General features: G+C 41.8%; 1 protein-coding gene across 1 annotated transcript; it reads right to left on the reverse strand.

Annotated features, from left to right (window-relative positions):
- Nucleotides 1–19,878: 19,878 nt before the first annotated feature.
- Nucleotides 19,879–20,184, reverse strand: SMCP (sperm mitochondria associated cysteine rich protein). The gene has a single exon (XM_012462762.2). The coding sequence runs from the start codon at nucleotides 20,182–20,184 to the stop codon at nucleotides 19,879–19,881; it is 306 nt and encodes a 101-aa protein (XP_012318185.2).
- Nucleotides 20,185–22,335: the final 2,151 nt, after the last annotated feature.

Genomic DNA, 22,335 nt, shown 5'->3' on the forward strand with positions numbered 1-22,335 from the left:
TATGCTTTGATGAAGGCCTATGTGCACTGAGTGTGCTCCCCTGAGTGGGAATCATGGGGACGTTAAGGTGGCTTTGCATTTCTAGAGAGCATGATAGTACGTGGAGGTGCCTGGGATCTGCATAGGCAGAGGACAGACAGTGGTTCAGAACAAAATTTTATCTGGAAAAAGGAATCTAGTGATAGAGTGAGGAGTGTACATATAGACACAGCCCATCAAGTCAGAGATGAAAGGTACGATTTCAGCCAAGCACATGGAATAGAGATGATTGGCAAAATACCACGTAGGGTAAGACTTCACAGGGCTGTGTGAGAAAGAAGCAGGGCTGTGAGGAGCACAGCTTGGTTAAGGGCAGACAGGAGTGCCAGGACCCTTTGGGTGCAGAGAATGGGGGAGGGACAGTTCAGAGTTGAGGAAGAGACAGTCACAGAACAACAGGGAGCATAGGGACCAAGTCTAGCCATGCAGCCTCCCCCGAAGTGTCCTCAATTGTCAGGCAAGTAAATGGAAGGGATCAGGGATTTTCCAGGACTTTGCCCAGCTTCCTGATTTATCACTCTTCACTCCTTCTTTCTCCCCTGCTAATTAGGGAGTGGGGGGAACACCTGATCCTGCATCAGCTGCCTCCTGAGAGGCGTAATTGCTCTTACAATTACTCCTGAAAGCAGTTGCAGAAGCCACTCAGATGCATGTGTGTGCGTGTGTGTGCATGTGTGTGTGTGTGTGTGTGTAATCTGGGCAAAATATCTGCCTCAAGACTTTACCAACACGAGTGAGCTGCACACATTTTCCTGCCTGGAATGGGCCCTGGTGAGCCCCCCATGAACTAGTCTGTATTTATGGACAGTTTGTCACAAAGCTATCTGACTGCTCCAGACCTCCAGATGAGTTGGTCTGGTCCAAAGTAGAAAATAGTGCCTATGCCTCCCTCCATAAGACACATGCCCCCTGCTTACTGTCTCACATTAAACTAGGTCACAATGCTGAGAGTCAGGGCACGTGTAAGTCTCTGGGATCCCAGCTGAGCTAGTGTGCTGGGGAGGTCTCTGGCCTATCCTCCCTGTCTGACAGCGAGATACAACCCCTGATCTCAGGATGCTCTAGATGTAGTAGAGGATCGTGATTCTGCCCTCAGGGAACTCGGAGCCTGATAGAGAGACAGGTGCAGAATCTGAGAGATGTGTGCAATTCAGTGCCATGCCAAGTGAGCACTCAACTAACTGGACCCTGCATGGATGCAGCTGTAAACAGAAGCAGGGTTGGAAAGTCTGCCTGGAGAGAATGCAGGGGAAAATGCAAAGGGAACAGGTCTTCTTCCAAATCTGCTGTTTGCTAGACACGGCGCATCCATCCCTTGTTCACGCTCATGTAATAACCCTTTATGCTTTACAGAGGAGGAGCTGAGGCTCAGAGTAGTGCAGTAGCTGGCCAGTGCTCCCAAAGCTAGCAGGCGGATCAAGCCCAAGTCGCTTGCTCCCCAGCCACCCTCTCCACTGAGGGCAGAGATGTCCACAGAGTGCATTAGACACTGAATCCCGGTATGCCCCAGTAAAAAAGAGCCCAGGGCTTCCATAGGGGATGACAGGAGAGCTGCAAGTCAGAAGACAGGTAAGCTGGAAATTGCTGGAGTAGCTGCAAGTTTATTTTCTTGCCACTCAGGTTTTACTAGAAAGCCTGCTTGGGGTGGAGTAGGCAGGAAGGGGAGACAGCGGTCAGAGTGCTGTGGGGGAGAAGGGCGAGCCCATTTCCTCTCTTAGGCTAGAAGGTGCATGCTCAGCTCCAGCAACCTTTCCTTCTTCCCGTACCTCCCCTACCCCTGCCAGGAGCCCTAGGCCCAGTAACCCCAGGGCTACCGCCCTACCCCGCTTAGGGTCCAAGTCCGAGGATGCTAATGCTGGAGGGGACTTCAGGGCACCGAGTTCAGCCCTCGCTTTACAGAGGATGACATAATCTCAAGAGGGGAACACGGGAAGGCAGGGCAGATCTCTAGGTCCCAGGTCTGTGGACCTTGTGCTTTCCATCCTTCCTCTTCACTGGAAATGCCTTTCCTACCTTCTTTCTTATTGGTTGATTTTTTCATTCAAGTGCCGTTTCTTGAGAGCTTCCTTGTGTGCCTGTGTTCTAGGTCCTAGGGTATAACATGGAACAAAACAGGCAAAAATCCCTGCCTTGCTGCAGCTTTCATTCCAGTGGGGCTGGAGGAGTTATGCAAAATAAACACACATGAAATATAAATCAATGTATGCAAAATAAACACATACCTGAAATATAAATCAAGTTAAATATTCGGAAATTCTGTGTTAAAAAATATGGCAAGAAAGAGGTTTACGGAGGGTTGGGGGAGGGCCATGTCGTTTATTTTAAATGCAGTAGCCAGGCAAGGCCTCACACAGGAACCTGGACAAAACCAGGAGTTCAGCATGAGGAGGAGTTGCAGGGACAGGACACAGCAGCATCCTGGAGGCAGGAGTACTCTGAAACCAGAGAGGAGGCTGGTGTGGCTGGGGCTGAGTGAACGAGGGAAAGAGTTTTGAGAGACCAGGTTGGAGGCATGGGTAGAGGTGGGCAGTGAGGAGAAATCATGTAGCAACTTTAGCTTTACAGTCAATGAAATGAGAAGCTGCATTTTTAAATGAAAGGAATAATTCATTATTTGTGACATTATTTGACTTTGACTTAGTTTTAAAAGGCTCTCTCTGGCAAGGGTGGAAGCAAGAGGAACTGTTAGAGAAACTCTAGGAATCTAGTGATGACTTGGAAGCAGGGTGGTAGCAGTAGAGGCAGAGAGAGGTGAGCGGACTATAGACAGGTTTGGACCCTGGAACCGATAAGACTTACATCTTACAGGTAAGACTAAGATATAAAGTATCAGTGGGGAACAACCTGAATGACCATAAGAATTCATTAACAGAGATGGGGAAGACCACAGGAAGGGCCGGTTTTGTGGAAAAGGTCAGCAGTGAGCTTCGAGACATGTTAATCCTGAGACACCCATTGGACATCCAAGCAGAGTCGTCAAGTAGGCAGTTAGGGATACTAGTTCTGAATTCGGAAGGAGGTTTATGCTGTGGAAATACATTTGGAAATCATCAGCATATAAATGGCATTTGCAGACATGAGCCAGAATGAAATCACCAAGGGAATGAATATGGAGAGGAGAGAGAAGAGGCTCAAGCATTAGCCCTGAATCACTCCAGCATTAGAAGATCAGGGAGATATAAAGGAACAGTTCAGGAAAATTGAGCAGGGAAAGAGCAGGCTGCAAGTTAAGAAACACGGCAGGATAGTGCGGTATTCTAGAAGATAAGTGGACATATTGTCAAGGAGGAGGGATGAACAGCTGGGCAAATGCTGTACAGATTCGTGGAATCTAATAAAGTCAAACTTAAGGAAGCAGAGAGTAGAGCAGGGGTTTTCAGGGACTGGTGTGGTGGGGAGGCTGGGGAAGTGGGGACAAACTTTCAGTTATAAGATGAACAGTTAATTCTTTTTGTTAATTCTTTTGATTGTGGCAATTATTTCACCAGTGTGCACATATGGCAAAGCATCACATTGCACACCTTGAGAATATACAATCTTTGTCAATTAAATATGTTTTACAAGATGAGGCCTAAGAATGCCCATGGGATTGGGCAGCACAGAGGTCATTAGTGACCTTGACGCTGGCCGTCTAAGGCAGTGGTGAGGATGAAAGCCAGATTCGGGTGGATTCAAGAGAGAATGAGAAGAGAGTGCTTGGGAACAGCAAGGATAGAGAACGTTTAAAAAAATATTAAGAGAAGCAGATAAATGGGGTAATAGCCGGTTCTGACTCTCTCCAGCTCCTTGTAAACTCTGCTCATCACTCCACCTTTCCTTCCCTGTAAAGTTGTTACTGACAAACCAAAGCCCATGACATCCTGACTGTTCCACAGCCCCTCCTCATTTCCACCTCGCCTCCCCACTCCTCAACTCCTATTTGAGGAGGGTTTGGATCCAGTCTTGCAGTTTTTCCACTTGTTCTCTGATTCTGGAGAGCTCTGCTGCAAATATCCCAGCGAATTACTTCTTCATGTCATTCAGATCTCTACCCAAATGTCACTTTTCTGAGATGCCTCCTTTAGCTTCTCTAAAATATTAGGTTGATGCAAAGGTAATCGTGGTTTTTGCTTTGTTGAAATTTGCCATTTGATATTGGAATACATTCTTAAGCAAATGTGGTTATGTTATACGTCGCTTTAATTCACATTTCTCGCTTTATGTTTTCTTGCTAATGACTTATCACTTGCTGTTTATTTTATACTTATTTTAGACATGGAAATGATGTTAGACAAAGGCAAATTGAAGCAATTTTCTTATTCAAGTTCAAATGGGTCATCAAGCAGTGCAGACAACTCGCACCATCAACAGCACGTTTGGCCCAGAAACTGCTAACGGACATACAGTGTGGTAGTGGTTCAAGAAGTTTTGCAATGGAGACAACAGCCTTGAAGATGAGGAGTGTAGTGGCCGGCCACCAGAAGTTGACAATGACCAATTGAGAGGAATCATCCAAGCTGATCCTCTTTCAACTACACAAGAAGTTGCCAAAGAACTCAACGTTGACCATTCTATGGTCATTTGGCATTTGAAGCAAATTAGAAAGGTGAAGAAGCTCAGTAAGTGGGTGCCTTATGAGCTGAGTGGAAAAAAAAATCATTGTTTTTGAAGTGTTGCCTTCTCTTATTCTACGCAACAACAAACCATTTCTCGATCGGATTGTGACGTGCGAAGAAATGTGGATTTTATATGACAACGGTGACAACCAGCTCAGTGGTTGGACCTAGAAGAAGCTCCAAAGCACTTCCCAAAGCCAAGCTTGCACGAAAAAAAGGTCAAGGTCACTGTTTGGTGGTCTGCTGCTGGTCTGACCCACCACAGCTTTCTGAATCCCAGCGAAGCCGTCGCATCTGAGAAGTATGCTCAGCAAATTCATGAGATGTACCGAAAACTCCAACACCTGCGGCTGGCATTGGTCAACAAAAAGAAACCAATTCTTCACAACAATGCCTGGTTGCATGCAGCACAACCAGTGCTTCAAAAGTGGAATGAATTGGACTACGAAGTTTTGCCTCATCTGCCATATTCACCTGATCTCTTGTCAATCAACTACCACTTCTTCAAGCATCTTGACAACATTTTGCAGGGAAAATGGTTCCACAGCCAGCAGGATGCAAAAAACTCTTTCCAAGAGTTTGTTGAATCCCGAATCACAGATTCTAATGCTATAGAAAAAAAGCAAACTTATTCCTCATTGGCAAAAATGTGTTGATTGTGATGGTTCATATTTTGATTAATAAAGATGTGTTTAAGTTATTTATAATAACTTAAAATTCACAATCCAAAACGACAATTACATTTGATCTTGTAACCCATGCCCCTCTTCGTCTCTTTAGAGCACTCACCATGATTGGAGCTTGTGTTATTTGTTGGGTACCTGCTTCCCTAGAATGTAAGTTCATGAAAGTGGGGCTCTTGACTGTGTTTGACTTCTTGACTTCCCCAACACCTAGAGCTGTGCTTGATGCAGAGTCTCTCCAATGCATCCAATATGACACATTTCTAAATGTTTATTGAAGAAACGAGTACTCCTGTCAAGAAGATATAAATGCATCTTCCCATAAATAAACTTAACTTCTAATATCCAGTCACTATTCCTGTTACATTACAGAAAGCAATGTGCTCAACTCTTAGTAAACTCAGTCAACTCTGGCTTAACCTTATGCAGTGTAGAGTCTTCTCTCCCGCTTCTTCTCCCCTTACCTGAGATTTACTTAAGACTGCTTTGTGAAGAGCATACGCTTTTAGATCTCTGCAATAAATCCCCAAAGCCTGCTTAGAAACTTAAGAGTCTTTGTCCAGAGGATCCAGCTCTAGACCCTCCCCTGAGTAGTATATGCTGCTGACTAGATGGGATGGCACCTGAGGAAGCTTCGTGTGAGAGAAAAGATGGGCTTGTGGTATTCCAGAATTTCAACTCCCTAAATAGTCTCTCAATTTTTTGGCAATGCTGATCATATGACTTCGTAAACATCCCTTTCTCCCCACTAATAGCCCCAAGCTCCCAAGAACAAAGACGAGACCCCATTTTTTCCTCTTTCACCTGCCCTAGCACTTGGTTAGTGGGTTTCCTGTGCTTGCAGTTTCACCTCTTTACTCTTTTCCTCCAATCCCATGATGTGAGAAATTACCACCATCCCTTACCCCTGTTTCTAAGCAGCTCTGAGCAACTGGCTAACTAGTCATGAGGCCAAAGAGAAATGGGAAATCTGCATGTAGGGATGAGGCAAGGAAAGGCAGGCCTGGCATCTCCACAGGCCCTGGATGGCTGATACAGCTAAGCCAGCCCAGCTTTCCTGAAGAGTCTGTCCTGTGCCCACCTCCAGGAGGTAGACAAAGGGGGAGGGGGAGGGGAGCTGCACCCAGGGGGTTTGAAGCGTGATTTTACATGAGGAAGGAGGAACATTTTGTCAGACCAAGGTTAAAGGATCCAATCTTCAGTGTTTGACCTGGTATTGCAGCCCTCTCGGCCTTGCACAGCACAAACATCTCTGCTGTGTGAATCATTATACCAGTATTTTAAAATAGAGTTTATATTTTTTGTTCTAAATGAAACACAACCACTTCATCCAGTACTTAAGCAAGCAAACATCAGTTGATCCAGGGTTGAGCGCAGGAGGAACTAGTTGTACTGGACTTCTAGAGATACCTTTGTAACTTGAGTTTTCTGTCATTGAAAGTACTCCCCTTTATTCAAAGTGTTTCTTCAGCTTTCCCTCCCTTGCCGTCCCCTGAATACACCCTCTTAGAGTGGAGTGGATCACAGTCTTAACATTAGGGCTGCTGTCTTCTGTTTCAGAAGCAGTTGGCTACTTTGAAGCTCTGGATCTCAGGGATCATAAATCTGAAATTTCAATATTTATTTTCAGTGATTTCACCACGGCTTCTCACCAGTATTTAGTGAAGGGCCCAAGAGACTTTCTTACCATGTATTTTAAAAGTCGCCAGCCCTATCTGTGGCCTCATGAATGATTTCAGTCTTTGCACCCAGCTCACAACCAGATTTTCACTCCATGAAGACGCAGTTAGGGAGAAGCCTAAGGAGACCCCTAGAGAAAGGATATATGGGCAGGAAAGATGAGGTTGTTGGAGTTAGGAAAAAAACATGCTTCCTACCATCACAACAACTACACCTTTGTATCTGCTTTCCTGTCTTGCTCTCTGTGCTGTAAGCATCACAAAACAGACTTGATTTATTTATTTCAGTGTCTGAAGTGTATCACATAGAACCCTGCAATTATTTGATGCTCAAACAAATGATTGGTAAAACAAAGTGAACTGCTACTCCTGGTGAAGATAAAGTAAAAGGGGCCAGATTTACCTTTCCACCAAAGAAAGAAAAAAAATACCTGAGACAGTGGTTGTCAAGATACTAAACACATCAGGCAACGAAGGACAGTGAGCCTTGACAGACAGATGAGGTGGGCCCTGATTGCTCCAGTTTACTCTTAGAGAGTTTGCAGGCTGCTGTGCAGAAGGAGAATCCAGACACGGACTGACTATCTCCCAGAGTGGAGATAGAACTGGGAGGCTGGGATGCCAAGGCAGCTAGAGTTTGCCAAACACCAGAGAGAAGAGAACTGTGCACAGAGAGAATTCTGTAGATCTGGAGAAGATTTTCTTGAGTCTTCAACTGAGCACTAATAGGCACATTCATATGAAGAAATTACATGAGACAGGAGAAAGAATTACTTCAAATAATTAAGAGGGAAAATCCCTGGAGACCACAGAGCCAGAAATACTTCCTGCTTCTACCAGTCAGAGTGGAAAAATGTGTAATTCACATGGCTTTAGATAGGGTACTCAGAAGAGTTATGCTTCAGTAGTGGATACAATTTAGCTTTAGATTAAAAGTCTTTCTGGTCTTAAAAAAGACCTGAAGGAATCAAACTGCTGCCAAGTAACTTAACTGCATCTCAACACAGAGCTTAAGTATATTTATAGGGACATAAAGATATTTGGCACCCAGAAAGACAAAATTTACAATGTCTGACTTCCAAATAAAAATTGCCAGGCTGCCAAAAAATAGTAAAATGTCATCAATAATGACAGAAAAATAAAAACAACCCAGAAAACACATAGGATTTGTATACAAAGCATTGAAACAATTATTATAAATTCATTCTATATGTTTAATAAGCTAAATATTGACCACATTCAGTAAATATATGAAATATATATGTTTTAAAATTAAATTTGTGGAGATGAAAACTACTGTGTCTTAAATAAAAAACACCTTGGATGAGATTAATAGCATATTGGATAGTACAGAAGAAAATACAGTGAATTTGCAGATGTAGCAATAGAAATTAACACAAAACACAGAGAGGAGGAAAAAAGACAAAAACCAAACAAACAAAAAAAACCTCAAATAGAAAACATCAGTGATATGTGGGAAAATTTTGAGGATACTAATATAAGAACAGTTGAAATCCTTGAATGATAGGGTCAATGGGGAATTATCAAAAATTTTCAAAATTAGCAGGGTACTCTAAATCCACAAATTCGAGAATATTAAGAAACCCAGAAACATGAAGAAAATTATACAAAAGCACAAGGACAATACAATTGCTTCGAACATGTGAGACAATAGTCATAAAAACAGCCAGATAAATAGACACGTCGCATGAAAAAGAAACAAATGAGAACAAATTTCTTACTAGAAACAATACAAGCCAGAAAACAGAGACGCAACATCCTTAATGTACTGAAAGAAAAAACATACAACAGAAAAAACAACAACAAGAAACTGAAATTCTAGATTTCTATATCCAGCAAAATATATTTTTTAAATGAGATAAAGTATTTTCCAGACATTTAAAAGCTAAAATAATTTCATGCCAGCAGACTATGAATTATACAAAATTTTAAAGGAAGTCCTCAGGATGAAGGAAACTAATATCAAATGGACCTATGAATCTACACAAAGGAAGAAGAACACCATAAATTGTAAATACCTGGATAAAACAAAAGACTTTTATTTCTTACAATTCAAACCTGCTGGACGAATAAGTAACTATTTAATCAAAATTGAGAGCAATGTATTATGAGGATTTTTAACATATATAAAATAAAAATGTATTATAATAATAGCACAAAGGTCAGAAGGAGAAAAATGGAAGCAAATAGCTTATAGGTTCTTACACCACAAGCAAACTGGTGTAACATAAATGTGGACAATGCAAAGTTAAAAATCTAAACAATAGAGTCCTAATGCAACTACCAAAACAACACAAAAATGTTACAGAGATTAAGTCAATGAAGGAGATGAGATGGGATTATATAAAAGGCTCACTTCAAAACAAACAAACAAACAAAAAAACAAAATGTAATAAAGAAAAAACAAAAAATAGGTGAGACAGGGAAAACAAACAGCAAGATGGTAGATTTAAACCCAACCATATTTACTAATCACATTAAACTACTGATCTTAATACTCCAATTAAAAGGCAGAAATTATCAGATTAAATAAAAAAGACCCACCTATATATTGCTTAGAAGGGAGCCACTTTAAACATAAAAACATAAATAGGTTAAAATCAAAATAATGGGGAAATTGTCTTGTTAATGCTAATCAAAAGAAAGCAAATGTAGATATATTGACTTCGAAGTAGATTTTAGAGCTAAGTTATTATCAGGAATAAAGAAGATAATTTTGTAATAATAAAGAAGCAATTCATGAAGAGGATACAATAAGTCTTAAATCTTTATGCTTCTAATAGGAGAGCCTCAAAATACAGGAAGCAAAAACTGCTAGAATTGCATGCAACTATGGAAGAATTCACAATTATGTTCAGACATTTCAATGCTACACATTTAATACTTGATAAACAAGTTACCAGAAAATAAGTAAAGATGTAGAAGACTCAAATTAAATGGTCAAATTAACCTAAACAAATTAATCTAATTGACATTTATAGAACACTCCACTCTACAGCAGTAGGATACACTTTCTTTTCAAGAGCACACGAAGCATTTACCAAAATAGAGCATATTCTGAGTCATAAAATAAATGAGTGATTTTTTTTTTGAGACAGAGTCTCGCTCTGTCGCCAGGCTGGAGTGCAGTGGCGCGATCTCGGCTCACTGCAACCTCCACCTCCCGGATTCAAGCAATTCTCCTGCCTCAGCTTCCCAGGTAGCTGGGATTACAGGCACGCGCCACCACGCCCAGCTAATTTTTTTGTATTTATAGTAGAGACGGGGTTTCACCATGTTGGCCAGGATGGTCTCCATTTCTTGACCTCGTGATCCGCCCGCCACGGCCTCCCAGAGTGCTGGGATTACAGGCTTGAGCCACCGCTCCCCACCAAATCTCAGTGATTTTTTAAAAATTCAAGTCATGTAAAAGTATGTTTTTTGATTGCAAAGGAATAAAATTAGAAATCAAAAACAGAAATATCTCTTGGAAAATCTCACAGCATTTGAAAAATAAATAACACTTCTAATTAACCCATGGATCAAAGTAAATAAAAAGGGTAAATAAGAACTCCTTTGAACTAGAAATAGAGACACAGCATTCCAAAATATTTTGGATGTAGCTAAAACAATGCCTAAAGAAAACTTTATAGCATTAATACCCATATTAAAAAAAAGAAAAGATTTCAAAATAATGACCCTGACTTCCACCTTAAGAAATTAGAAAAGATTACATCCCAAATAAGCAGAAGAACAGAAATAATAAAGATCAGAGTAAAAATAAATGAAACAGAAAACCGATAACAACAAAAACAATGGGTTTGTGTTCTTTGCAGGGACATGGATGAATCTGGAAACCATCATTTCAGCAAACTGGCACAAGAACAGAAAATCAAACACCACATGGTCTCACTCAAAAGTCGGTGTTGAACAATGGAACACATGGACACAGGGAGGGGAGCATCACACACTGGGGTCTGTTGGTGGGGGACTAGGGGAGGGATAGTGGGGGGTGGGGAGGTTGGGGAGGGATAACATGGGGGGAAATGCCAGATATAGGTGACAAGGGGATGGAGGCAGCAAACAACATTGCCATGTGTGTACCTATGCAACAATCCTGCATGATCTGCACATGTACCCCAGAACTTAAAGTACAATAAAAAATAAAAACAAAACAAATAAACAAAGAAATGAAACAAAAAGCCAGGGATTTGAGAAGATTGATTACATTGATGAAAACACTCTCTAAACTAAGTAGGAAAAACAGAGAGAAGATGTAAATTACCAATATAGGAATGAAGGAGGTAAGCTTACGACAAATTCACATACATTAAAAATAATGACATCTTATGAATAAATTTGTACCAATAAATTTTAAAACCTAGATGGAATGAATGATTTTCTTGAAAGGCAAAAAGTAGTAAAGTTCATTCAAAAGTAAATAGATAATTTGAAAAAATAAAATCGATTAAAGAAATTGTATTTTCAGTTAAAAACCTTCCCACATAGAAACCTTCAGGCACAGATAACTACACCTGGGTTCCATCAAATGTCTAAGAAAGAAAGCACACTAATTCTCTACAAACTGCTCCAGAAAATTGAAGCAAATATGTCTCATTTCATAAGGAAAGCATTACTTTGACCAATATCAAAGATATTACAAAAAAGAAAACTACCATCATGACCAATATCCCTTATTAACATAAAGCCAAAGCTTCTTAGCAAAATTTTAGCAAATCAAATCCAAGAATATAAAAAAGATAATGCAACTTGATCAAATAAGGCTTATCTCCAGTATGCAAGGTTCCTTTAACATTCAAAAATCAGTCAATGTAATTCACCACATTAGCAGATTAAAAATAAAAAAATACATAATCATTTCAATAGATGTACAACTAGCATTTTTCAAAATCTAACATTCATTTCTGTTATAAACTCTCCACAAAGTAGAAAAAGAAGGAAAATCTTCAAATGGCAAAATAAAGTGATAAAATACATTGGAAAGAAAGTGGTCAAATCTGTGTTAGGTGGCATAATCATTTGTAGAAAATCTTTTGGCATTTACTTGAAAGTTATAAAAACTAAAAAGCACTACACAGGTTGGGTGTGGTGGCTCACACCTGTTATCCCAGAACTTTGGGAGGCCAAGGTGGGCAGATCACCTGAGGTCAAGAGTTCAAGACCAGCTTGGCCAACATGGTGAAACCCTGTCTCTACTAAAAATACAAAAATATGCTGGGTGTGGTGGCACATGCCTATAATCCCAGCTACTCGGGAGGCTGAGGTGGGAGAATTGCTTCAACCTGGGAGGCGAAGGTTGTGGTGAGCCGAGATCCTGGGTGGCAGAGCGAGACTCCATCTTAGAAAAAAAGAAAGAAAGAAAGAAAGAGAGTGAGAGAGAGAGAGAAGCAATATACAAGTTTAATATACAAATATACAAAAAGAATTGCATTTCTGTATACTAACTGAATTATCGGAAACCAAACTAAAAATATCATTTATAATATGATCAAAGTATATGGAACACAGAGGAAATATGACAAAATTCTGGCAAATTTTAGGGGAAATATGACAAAATGCATGCAAATTGTTCACCAAAAACATAAATGTTTAAAAAACTAAAGAAGACATAAATAAATGGAGAGAGAATCCATGTTCATGAATCAAAATAGTCAGTACAATTAAGATGTCCATGTTCTCCCAAATATTTAATCTATAGATTTTTTAAATTGCAGCATTTACTTTTTAGAAATTGACAAGTTTAGTCTAAAATTAATATGGAAGTGCAAAAAATTTAGAATAGCTAAAACAACTTTGATAAACAACTGAATTAGAGGACTATATACCTGACTTCAACACTTGCTATAAGGCTACGGTAAACAAGACATCAGTGCCAAGACAGACAAATAGATCAATGCAAAAGAAACTCAAAGAAATATGACAAGGTGATTTTTGACAAAGATGCAAAGGCTAGAGAAAGGACAGTCCCTAATAAATAGTGATAAAACAATGCGATATCCCTATGCTTCCCTCTGCCTCTCCCCCTACAAAAAGAAACAATGAACCTTTGTTCATACCTTCCACCATAAATAAGCATACCCCATTCTGTTGCACCTTTCAAATATTGATTTTTTACAGATTGAAGTTATATGGCAACCCTGTGCTCAGTAATTCTATTGGTAGCATTTGTTCCAACAGCAAGTGTTCATTTCATGTCTCTCTGTCAAATTTTGGTAATTCTTGCAGTATTTCAAACTTTTAAAATTATTATTATATTTGTTATGGTGATCTGTGACCATCAATCTTTGATGTTATTATTGCAATTGTTTTGGGACACCATGAACTGTGCCCATATATGATGACAAATTTAATTGATAAATATTGTATATGTTCTTACTACTATAACAACCAGCCATTCCCTTATTTCTCTTTCTCTCATTGGGCCTTCCTAGTCCCTGAGACATAACAATATTAGAATTAAGCCATTTAATAACCCCACAGTGGCCTCTAAGTGTTCAAGTAAAAGGAAGAGTCACACGTCTCTTACTTTACAACAAAAGCTAAAAATGATTAAGCATAGTAAGGAAGACAGGTCAAAAGTTGATATAGGCCAAATGCTAGGACTCATGCTAAACAGCCAAATTATGAATGCAAAATAAAAGTCCTTGAGGAAAATTAAAACTGCTACTCCAGTTAACACACGAGTGATAACAAAGCAAAGTAATCTTATTACTGATATGAAGAAAGTTTTAGTGGTCTGGATAGATCAAAACAGCCACATCATTCCCTTAAGCTGAAGCCTAATTCACAGCAATCCATAGAAATAACTCTCTCTTTAATTCTATGAAGTCTGAAAGAGGTGAGGAAGCTGCAGGAGAAAAGTTTGAAGCTAGCAGAGGCCAGTTCATGATGTTTAGGAAAGACGTCTTTTCCATAGCATACAAATGCAAGGGGAAGCAGCAAGTGCTGATGTAGAATCTGCAGCAAATTATCCAGAAGAGCCAGCTAAGATAGTCCATGAAAGTGGCTACACTAAACAATTGATTTTCAGTGTAGATGAAACAACCTTCTATTGGAAGAAGATGCTATCTAGGACTTCATAGCTAGGGAGGAGAGGTCAATGCCTGGCTTCAAAGCTTCACAGAACAGACTGACCCTCTGGTTAGGGGTTAATACAGCTGATAACTTTGAGGTCAATGCTCATTTATCATTCCCAAAATCCTAGAGCCCTTAAGAATTATGCTAAATCTATTATTCCTGTGCTTTATAAATAGAGCAACAAAGCTCTATTGACAGCACATCTGTTTATAGCATGGTTTACTGAATATTTTAAGCCCACTGTTGAGACCTACTGCTCAAAACAAAAGATTTTTTTCAAAATATTACTGTTTATTGACAAATGTACCTAGTCACTCAAGAGCTCTGATAGAGATATAAAGGAGATTGATGTTTTCATGTCTGCTAACACATTGTCGATTCTGCAGCCCACAGATCAAGAAGTAATTTCAACCTTTAAGTCTTACTATTTAAGAAACACATTTTGTAAGGCTATAGCTGCCATAGATGCCATAGACAGTGATTCCTCTGATGGACCTGGACAAAGTAAACTGAAACTCTCTGGAAAGACCATTCTAGATGCCATTAAGAATATTTGTGATTCATGGGAGAAGGCAAAAATATACACACCAACGGAAGTTTGAAAGAATTGACTCCAACCCTCGTGGATGACTTTGGATGGATTCAAGACTTCAGTGGTGGAAGTAACCACAGATGTGCTAGAAATAACAAGAGCACTAGAATTATAAGTGGAGTTTGAAGATGTGGCTGAATTGCTGGAATCACACAATAAAACTTGAACAGATGAGTAGGTGCTTCTTAATGAGCAAAGAAAGTGGTTTCTTGAGATGGAATCTACTGGTGAAGATGCTGCAAACATTGTTGAAATGACAACATAGAATTTAGAATATTCTGTAGGCTCCGTTGATAAAGGAGTGACAGGTTTTTAGATGACTGACTTGAATTTTGAAGGAAGTTCTAATGTGCGTAAAATGCTATCAAACAGCATCACATGCTAAACAGAAATTTTCCATGAAAGGAAGAGTCAATTGATGCAGCAAGCTTGATTGTTGTCTTATTTCAAGAAACTGTATCTTGAGAATCACTTGAAAAGGCAGATGTTGCAGTGAGCTGAGATTGCACCGCTGTACTCTAGTCTGAGTGACAGAGCAAGACTCTGTCTGGAAAAAAAAAAAAAAAAAAAAAGAAGTGTACTGGCCACTCCAGTCAGTAGCTATCAACATCAAGGCAAGATCCTCTCCCATCAAAAAGATTACCACTTGCCAAAGGCTCAGATGATTGTTAAGATTTTCTAGCAATAAAGTATTTTTAACTCAGGTATGTACATTGTTTTTTAGACATAATGCTATTGCACATTTAATAAGTTATAGTATAGTGTAAAACTAACTTTTATATGCTCTGGGAAATAAAAAAAAATGTGTGACTCGCTTTATTATGGCAGTCTGGAGCTGAACCAGCAATATTTCCAAGGTATGCCTGAACAAAAATTAACTTCTAGAAGAAAATATAGGAGAAAACCCTTGTGTCCTAGAATCAGGCAAAGATGTCTTAGGTATGATAAAATAAGCAAGACCATAAAAAACAATGAAGTGGACTTTATCAAAATTAAAAACTTCTGCTATTTGAAAAAATAATTTTTAAGAGAACAAAATTATAAGCCACAGTCTGGAGAAAATATGTTAAATAATTTATCTGATAAGACATCTGTATCAAGAATATACATATATATGTATACACATACACACAGATATATATATACACACACTCATATGTATATACATACACACATACATGTGTATACACACATATCCCCTTAAAGTCCCGTAATAAGAATCCAAATAGTTCTAAATAGTAAAAAAATGGAGGAAATATTTAGGCAGATAATTCACCAGAGAAGATACATGAAGGCAGAAGAGCTCAAGGAGAGATGTTTCATATCACTAGCCATTAAGAAAATGCAAGTTAAAGCCACAATGAAGCAACACTGCATGTGTATTAACATGTCTGGAACTATGTATGTTTATTGAAATGTCTAGAACTAGAAAAAGTGGGCATACAAATAATCCGCAAGGCTATGCAGCGACTGGAACTGCCATACACTTCCTGTGGGGATGTAACATGGCAGAACCATTTTGGGAAATGGTCAGGTTCTTAAGAAGTAAAACATACACCTATTACGCAACACAGTCATTTTCCTCTTAGGTCTTTACTTAAGATAAATGAAAGCATATGTTCATACAAAGATTTGTGCATGAATGTTCATAGCAATTTTATTTGTAATAGCCCCAAATTGGAAACAACCCAAATGCCCATCAAAGGATTAATTGACGAACAAAAGTGATACATTCACAATAGTGAGGGTATCTGCTACTCAGCAATGAAAAAGAATGAACAGTGGATACATGCAAAAACATGTCTGAATCTCAAAATAATTTAGCTGAGTGAAAGGGGCCAGGCATAAAAGAATGCACAGTGATTTGGGCTGGGAAGAGGCAAAGGAGGGACTTTGTCTTGCAGCCAGAGCACCCGTGGGGAGTGGCCAACCCAGAGAGCTGCCTGGAGACTCAGGAAGAGGACAGGGAGCGGGGCTGGGATGGGGCAAGGGCCAAGGGGCAAGGGGCGGGGGTGAAGGTTGGAGTCTCCAGGCTGGGCAAGATCTTCCCACCATTCCCGCAGCCCCACAGCCTCCCCTTTCACTGAGGGTGGGATAATTACCGCTGTCTTCCCCAGACCCCAGCAAGGGAGAGGCAGATGAGCCAGCTCTGCCAAGATCTTGTCCAGCTGCATTGGGCCTGAGTATGGCAGTGCGGTCCAGTGTAGCCGGACTCTCACTGACTTCCACTGATGAGGTTGGGGGTGAGGCTAAATTGGAGGCTGGCACCACCAGGAGGGTGGAAGTCTTGCCTTGGAGCCCCAGTAATCCCTTTGAGGGAATGTGTTCTCTTTCCTGGTCCACGAGGGGGAGTAGTTTTAAGGGCAAAAATTTCCCAGCACCATGCCCCCCTCCCATCTCTCTCCATCCGGGAGATTTAACGGTTTATGTTTAAATTTCTCTGGGCGCAGGAAAAACCTGAGTCAATCACCCCAGCAGAAGTTTAAAGGAACTCCTTTCATTGGCCAGAGGAACTTGGAAAGGTGGGAATGTCTCCCAGGATAAATTCTCCTGCTCCTTCACCCACGCCGGATTTCCTGCTCTCTGGGATCTCCTCCCACGTGGTGAGAGCTCCCTTTCCCCTCTGGGATTTCCCCTCTGGAATCCCCTTCCACAGTCTTTGTGGAAGTCTTTCTCTTCTTCTCCTTTTCTCCTCTTTTCTCTACCTAAATGAAATCACCTTTCTGCAACACTTCTTGGGTCCGATATTTACTTTTACGAGCATACGTCGCACCTGCAGTGGTCCCATCGCTTGTTCTTTAAGAGATTGGAGGACAAGAACCCACAGCATTCTCTCAGGAGAGCTCTGCCTCACCAGCACCCAAGAAAAAACCTGGTTAAGCCTTGAGCACGACAGCCAGAGGAGGCTCCCAGGGTGGAGAGTGGGGCACCTGCCACCTGGGCTGCAAAGAGCAGCAACCCTCCAACTACTGCAGCAACCACAAATCCCCCAGGACTAGGTAGATGGAACACGTGGAAGCCTTCAGGAGCCCAGTGCTGAGGGATCTCAAGATTTCTCCCAGCTGGTCAGATTCTTGGAATGACCTGACCTTGCAGGTCACTAGCCACTTTGAGAAGCTCCTAAACTGTGCTGTCCCACTTCTCCTGAAAGTTTACATGCAAGGAATGGGCTTTTGTCCTTTGCAGTGTGGGAATACAAAATAATTCAGAGTCGCCATGACCCAGAACAGAAACAGAGTGGCCCACATTACATGCTTCATGAAAATCTGTTGACATTTTGAAATCTGAAACTTAGCATTTACAAAAACTTTGGAGAAATGGCTGCCCACCCTCCTAGAGGGAAAAACAAACTACTTCCAATATAATCTTTTATTTCTTTACTATTATTTTTTTTTTTTAGAGACGAAGTTTTCCTCTTGTTGCCCAGGCTGGAGTGCAATGACGCAATCTCGGCTCACTGCAACCTCTGCCTCCTGGATTCAAGTGATTCTCCTGCCTCAGCCTCCTGAGTAGCTGGGACTACAGGCATGCGCCACCACACCCAGCTAATTTTGTATTTTTAGTAGAGAAGTGGTTTCTCCATGTTGGTCAGGCTGGTCTTGAACTCCCAACCTCAGGTGATCCTCTCGCCTCCGCCTCTCAAAGTGCTGGGATTACAGATGTGAGCCACCACGCCCAGACTACAACATAATCTTTGTAGGACTATGAAATTGTTCCAGTTTAAAAAATTTTCTCCCATAAACTAAACAAAGTGCGGGAATATTCTGTGGACCACCGGTGCATTGTTGCTAGGGGATTTCTATTTTGAAATTCCAAGTAATTGAAAATGACTTTTATAGATCCTAGATGGTACCAAAATGGAAACTGCAGTTTTGAGCTACTTTATATATGAGGTGTTTGTGGGGGTGGCGGGGTGGGGGGAACCTGCTTTGAAACAATAAATTCTCAGCATAAAAAAAGCATACCTATTGTGTGATTCTACTTACATAAAATTCTTAAAAATACTAATTTGTAGGGACAAAAGTAGACCAGTAGTTTTCTGGGGATTGGTGGACAGGGAGAAGCATGAGAAAAAGAGAGAGAGAGTACAGAAGTGCACTTGAAAAATTTTTAAAGTGATTTTTAAAAGTGATATGTTAAACACAGCAGTAAAAATGGAAGTTTACAAGTACGCTGAATGAGGTTGATTTCTCTATTTCTACCTGTCTACCTGGACTAGTGGGGGTATCTTGGAGACAGATGATTGGAGGCTGATGGCTTCTTTACAGGGAAATACAGCTTTGTGGCAAAGAGGAGTTTGAGAACTATGCACACTGAATAGCCACTCGGTGTCAGACCCTATATTAGGCACTCTAAATGGATTATCCCTTTTAATTCTCATTTAAAAAAATCTTTGCGGTAAGTACCACTAGACATGAGGAAAATAGAGCCTCAGAGACACTGAATCACTTGCTTTAGGACTGTTACTCTCTGACCGAGGAGCCAGTGCTGATGCTGGAAGCTTTCGCTCTTTGCCACCAGCCACTGTGCTTTGCTGAGTCCTGGGGACTCTACCTCCATCTAAAATCTCTGGATTAGGGGTGGAATCACTCCAAGGGATTTACATATTTTTGCTTGGTCTGGGGTGCCATGCGGTACCCAGGGACCCAGGGGAATTATTATTCTTGCACTTTGGTTGACCAGTCATCATTTTTTTTTCTTTTTTAAATGAGGACTGAAGGCGTTCCTGGAATGCAGGACTTTCATTTTAAAACCAAGATGAGTCAGTCAACTAAGCTGCAGCTCAGCAGAGGCTTTGTTCTTCAGGATGCTAGTTCTTGCTCCTTGGACCTTCAGGACATGCCCAGAATATTTTCTTGGGCTCTAGGCCAGGCTGGTGAGATGGTTTCATAGGTAAGTAAAGGAACAAAGGGAGACAATGTTCTTTTTATTGCTCTTTTATTTCTGTGCTGTCTGAATGTCAGGATCACTAGGAAAAATGATTCCAGCCTCTTCAACCTCCCATTTCCAGATGGAGGCCTCCCTAGGGAGGGAGCTATGAAGGGAAGTAGAAGCCTCTCATTGGATGGAAATGGTAGTTACTGTGAAAACTGCTTCTCTTAACATAGGTCTAGCCTGACTCTCAATAATCCCCTACCCTACAGAGTGATAGGCATGACCCCAGGAACAATCTATTTGTGTGACTTCTGCTCTCATTTCCTTAGTCTGGACTCGTATTGTGGACTATGGGGCCGCTGCTGGATTTGAGAGCCCTTGTCTTGAGTTTGGGGTGAGTTGGGCTCAGACTCCTTATTAACAGGTGAGCATTCAGGCATGGTCTCCAAGCCACAGCACTTGGCCCGGATGCAGCACTGATTGCCTTTTGGCTGGCAGCTCTGGTTGGTTGTTGGCGGGCAGCACTGATTGCCTTTTGGCTGGCAGCTCTGGTTGGTTGTTGGCGGGCAGCACTGATTGCCTTTTGGGGGGCAGCATTGACTGTGTTTTTGTTGGTCACACATCTTCTGGAGACTTGGAGGTACTAGAAAAAGAAAAGAATAGTCTCATCAGAAGGAAATCTGGGTGCCTGCTTTTTTTCCCTCCTTTCTTGATACCCAAACACATCCATCTTCAATTTAATGACTCAGACCAGGGTTGGGCAAGCCAGCTGGACCCCGCAGAGGGGCCAGCCAGCCCCATACTTCCACCTTTGCATGTGCCATTCTGTTTGTTTTTGCTAGGTTGTCATTTGCCAGATAAAGAATCAAAAGACCAGAATATGTAAGAAATGTGCCTAAGGTATCTTAGCTAATGAGCAAACAGTGTGACCCTCAGTCTCCAGATCCTGAGTCAAGTGTCAGGCACTTCACAAACATCAGCCCATGTGATGACTGCTACCAACCTGAGGAAGACATTTTTAGTCTACTTTACATGTGAAGACCACTGAAGTTCAGAGATCACCTCAGTTGCTTTGCAGTGGATTCAAGCCAAGCTCCATCCCACTCCAGAGCATGTGCTTGTTCTGGTCTCTAATGTGGCACCCAGGGACCGGGGTGCGATGGAACTCTTGCCCTTAGAGTGACCTATCGCCACACCCTTCCTGGATGCATCATCTTGTCCAATGCAGGAGCACATGAGAGGTCAGCTGCTGCTGTGGTGGTTACAGCAAGATGAAACGGAAAGGACAGTGCTCTTGGCATGGCAGGACTTGAGTTCCAGGCCTGGTTCTGCAACTCCCAAGCCTGAGGGCTTGCACAGCTCTCTTCACTTCTCTTTGTAACTCTATAAAGAGGCAGTAGTCGGGAGGAGAGAGGGAGAACTGGACCTTGTAGGCTCCTCAAACTCAACCATTCAGCAGTTTTATAATTTCCGGATTCTTCTGGGTATAGGGAAAATCCAAACAAAACTCTTGTTTTACTTCTATCTACCTTCCTCCACCCAGGAATCCAAGTTCTCCCGGGAAGGTCCCTAGGCCTCAGCCCCAGTAAGCAGCCCCTGGGGAAACCCCTATATGGTTTCTGCCCTGTCCCTCCTATGGCACACGATGAGAGGATGAACGCCACTGTTGTGGCCCCAGAGCAGAATAGAGGGTCTAAAAGTGGCCAGGAAACAGCAGACAAGTGAGCAAATCTAGCCTCCTCAGGGAGATGTGGAAGGAGGGAAATGAGCCTGTACCCCTTCTGGGGACTCAGCTTGCAAAGCCACAAACCCAAGTAGGGGAGGTGACAGGCCTGTCAGAGCCCCGTCACTGGTGGGGGAAGATGGGTGTGGGATTTGGAGTGACAACTGCTGAGGTGAAGTCGCAACCGTCTTCCGGCATCTGGCATCCTTGGGATTGTGAGAAAAGCCTCTTGCCCAAACTAGCTTTTTTTTTCTCTCTCTCTCTCTCGTTGCCCTGGCTGGAGTGCAATGATACAATCTCGGCTCACTGCAACCTCTGCCTCCTGGGTTCAAGCGATTCTCCTGCCTCAGCCTCTTGAGTAGCTGAGATTACAGGTGCCCTCCACCACACCCAGCTAATTTTTGTATTTTTAGTAGAGATGGGGGTTTCTGCATGTTAGCCCAGCTGGTCTCAAACTCCTGACCTCAGATGATCCACCCATCTCGGCCTCCCAAGGTGCTGGGATTACAGGTGTGAGCCACTGTACTGAGCCCCAAACTAATTTTTTAAACTGAACCAATTACTGCTGTGGGCTTTCCACTAAGCACACACATGCCCATATCTCTGTGAATGTGTGTATGTGTGCATGCATGTGAGTGCATGCAGTGTGTCCATGCATAATCATAGGTACGCAGAGAAGAGAACTTGAGGTTTGTGATGATGGCTGTTTAGCTGAATCAAATTGAGATTATTTCATCTTTCTCGTGAGTCTTCACATTAGAGCCAGTATGAATAGCTCCTAGCCAGGGCCAGCCTCGGTCCTGGCCCTCTCTCTCCTGCAGGACGCTCCCTACTTGCCCTCCATCAGATCCTGACCTGCTGTAGGGTTGCTTCCCTCCAGCCCTGCTCCGAACACTCTCCCTGGTGTTTAGAAAGCCACATCCCTGCTCCAAACACTCTCCCTGGTGTTTAGAAAGCCACATCCCTGCTCCAAACACTCTCCCTGGTGTTTAGAAAGCCACATCCCTGCTACGAACACTCTCCCTGGTGTTTAGAAAGCCACATCTCTTGT

The sequence above is a fragment of the Aotus nancymaae genome, unplaced genomic scaffold (assembly GCF_030222135.1).
Source record: "Aotus nancymaae isolate 86718 unplaced genomic scaffold, 86718_ANA_hifiasm-v0.15.2.pri h1tg000108l, whole genome shotgun sequence".
NCBI lineage: Eukaryota > Metazoa > Chordata > Mammalia > Primates > Aotidae > Aotus > Aotus nancymaae.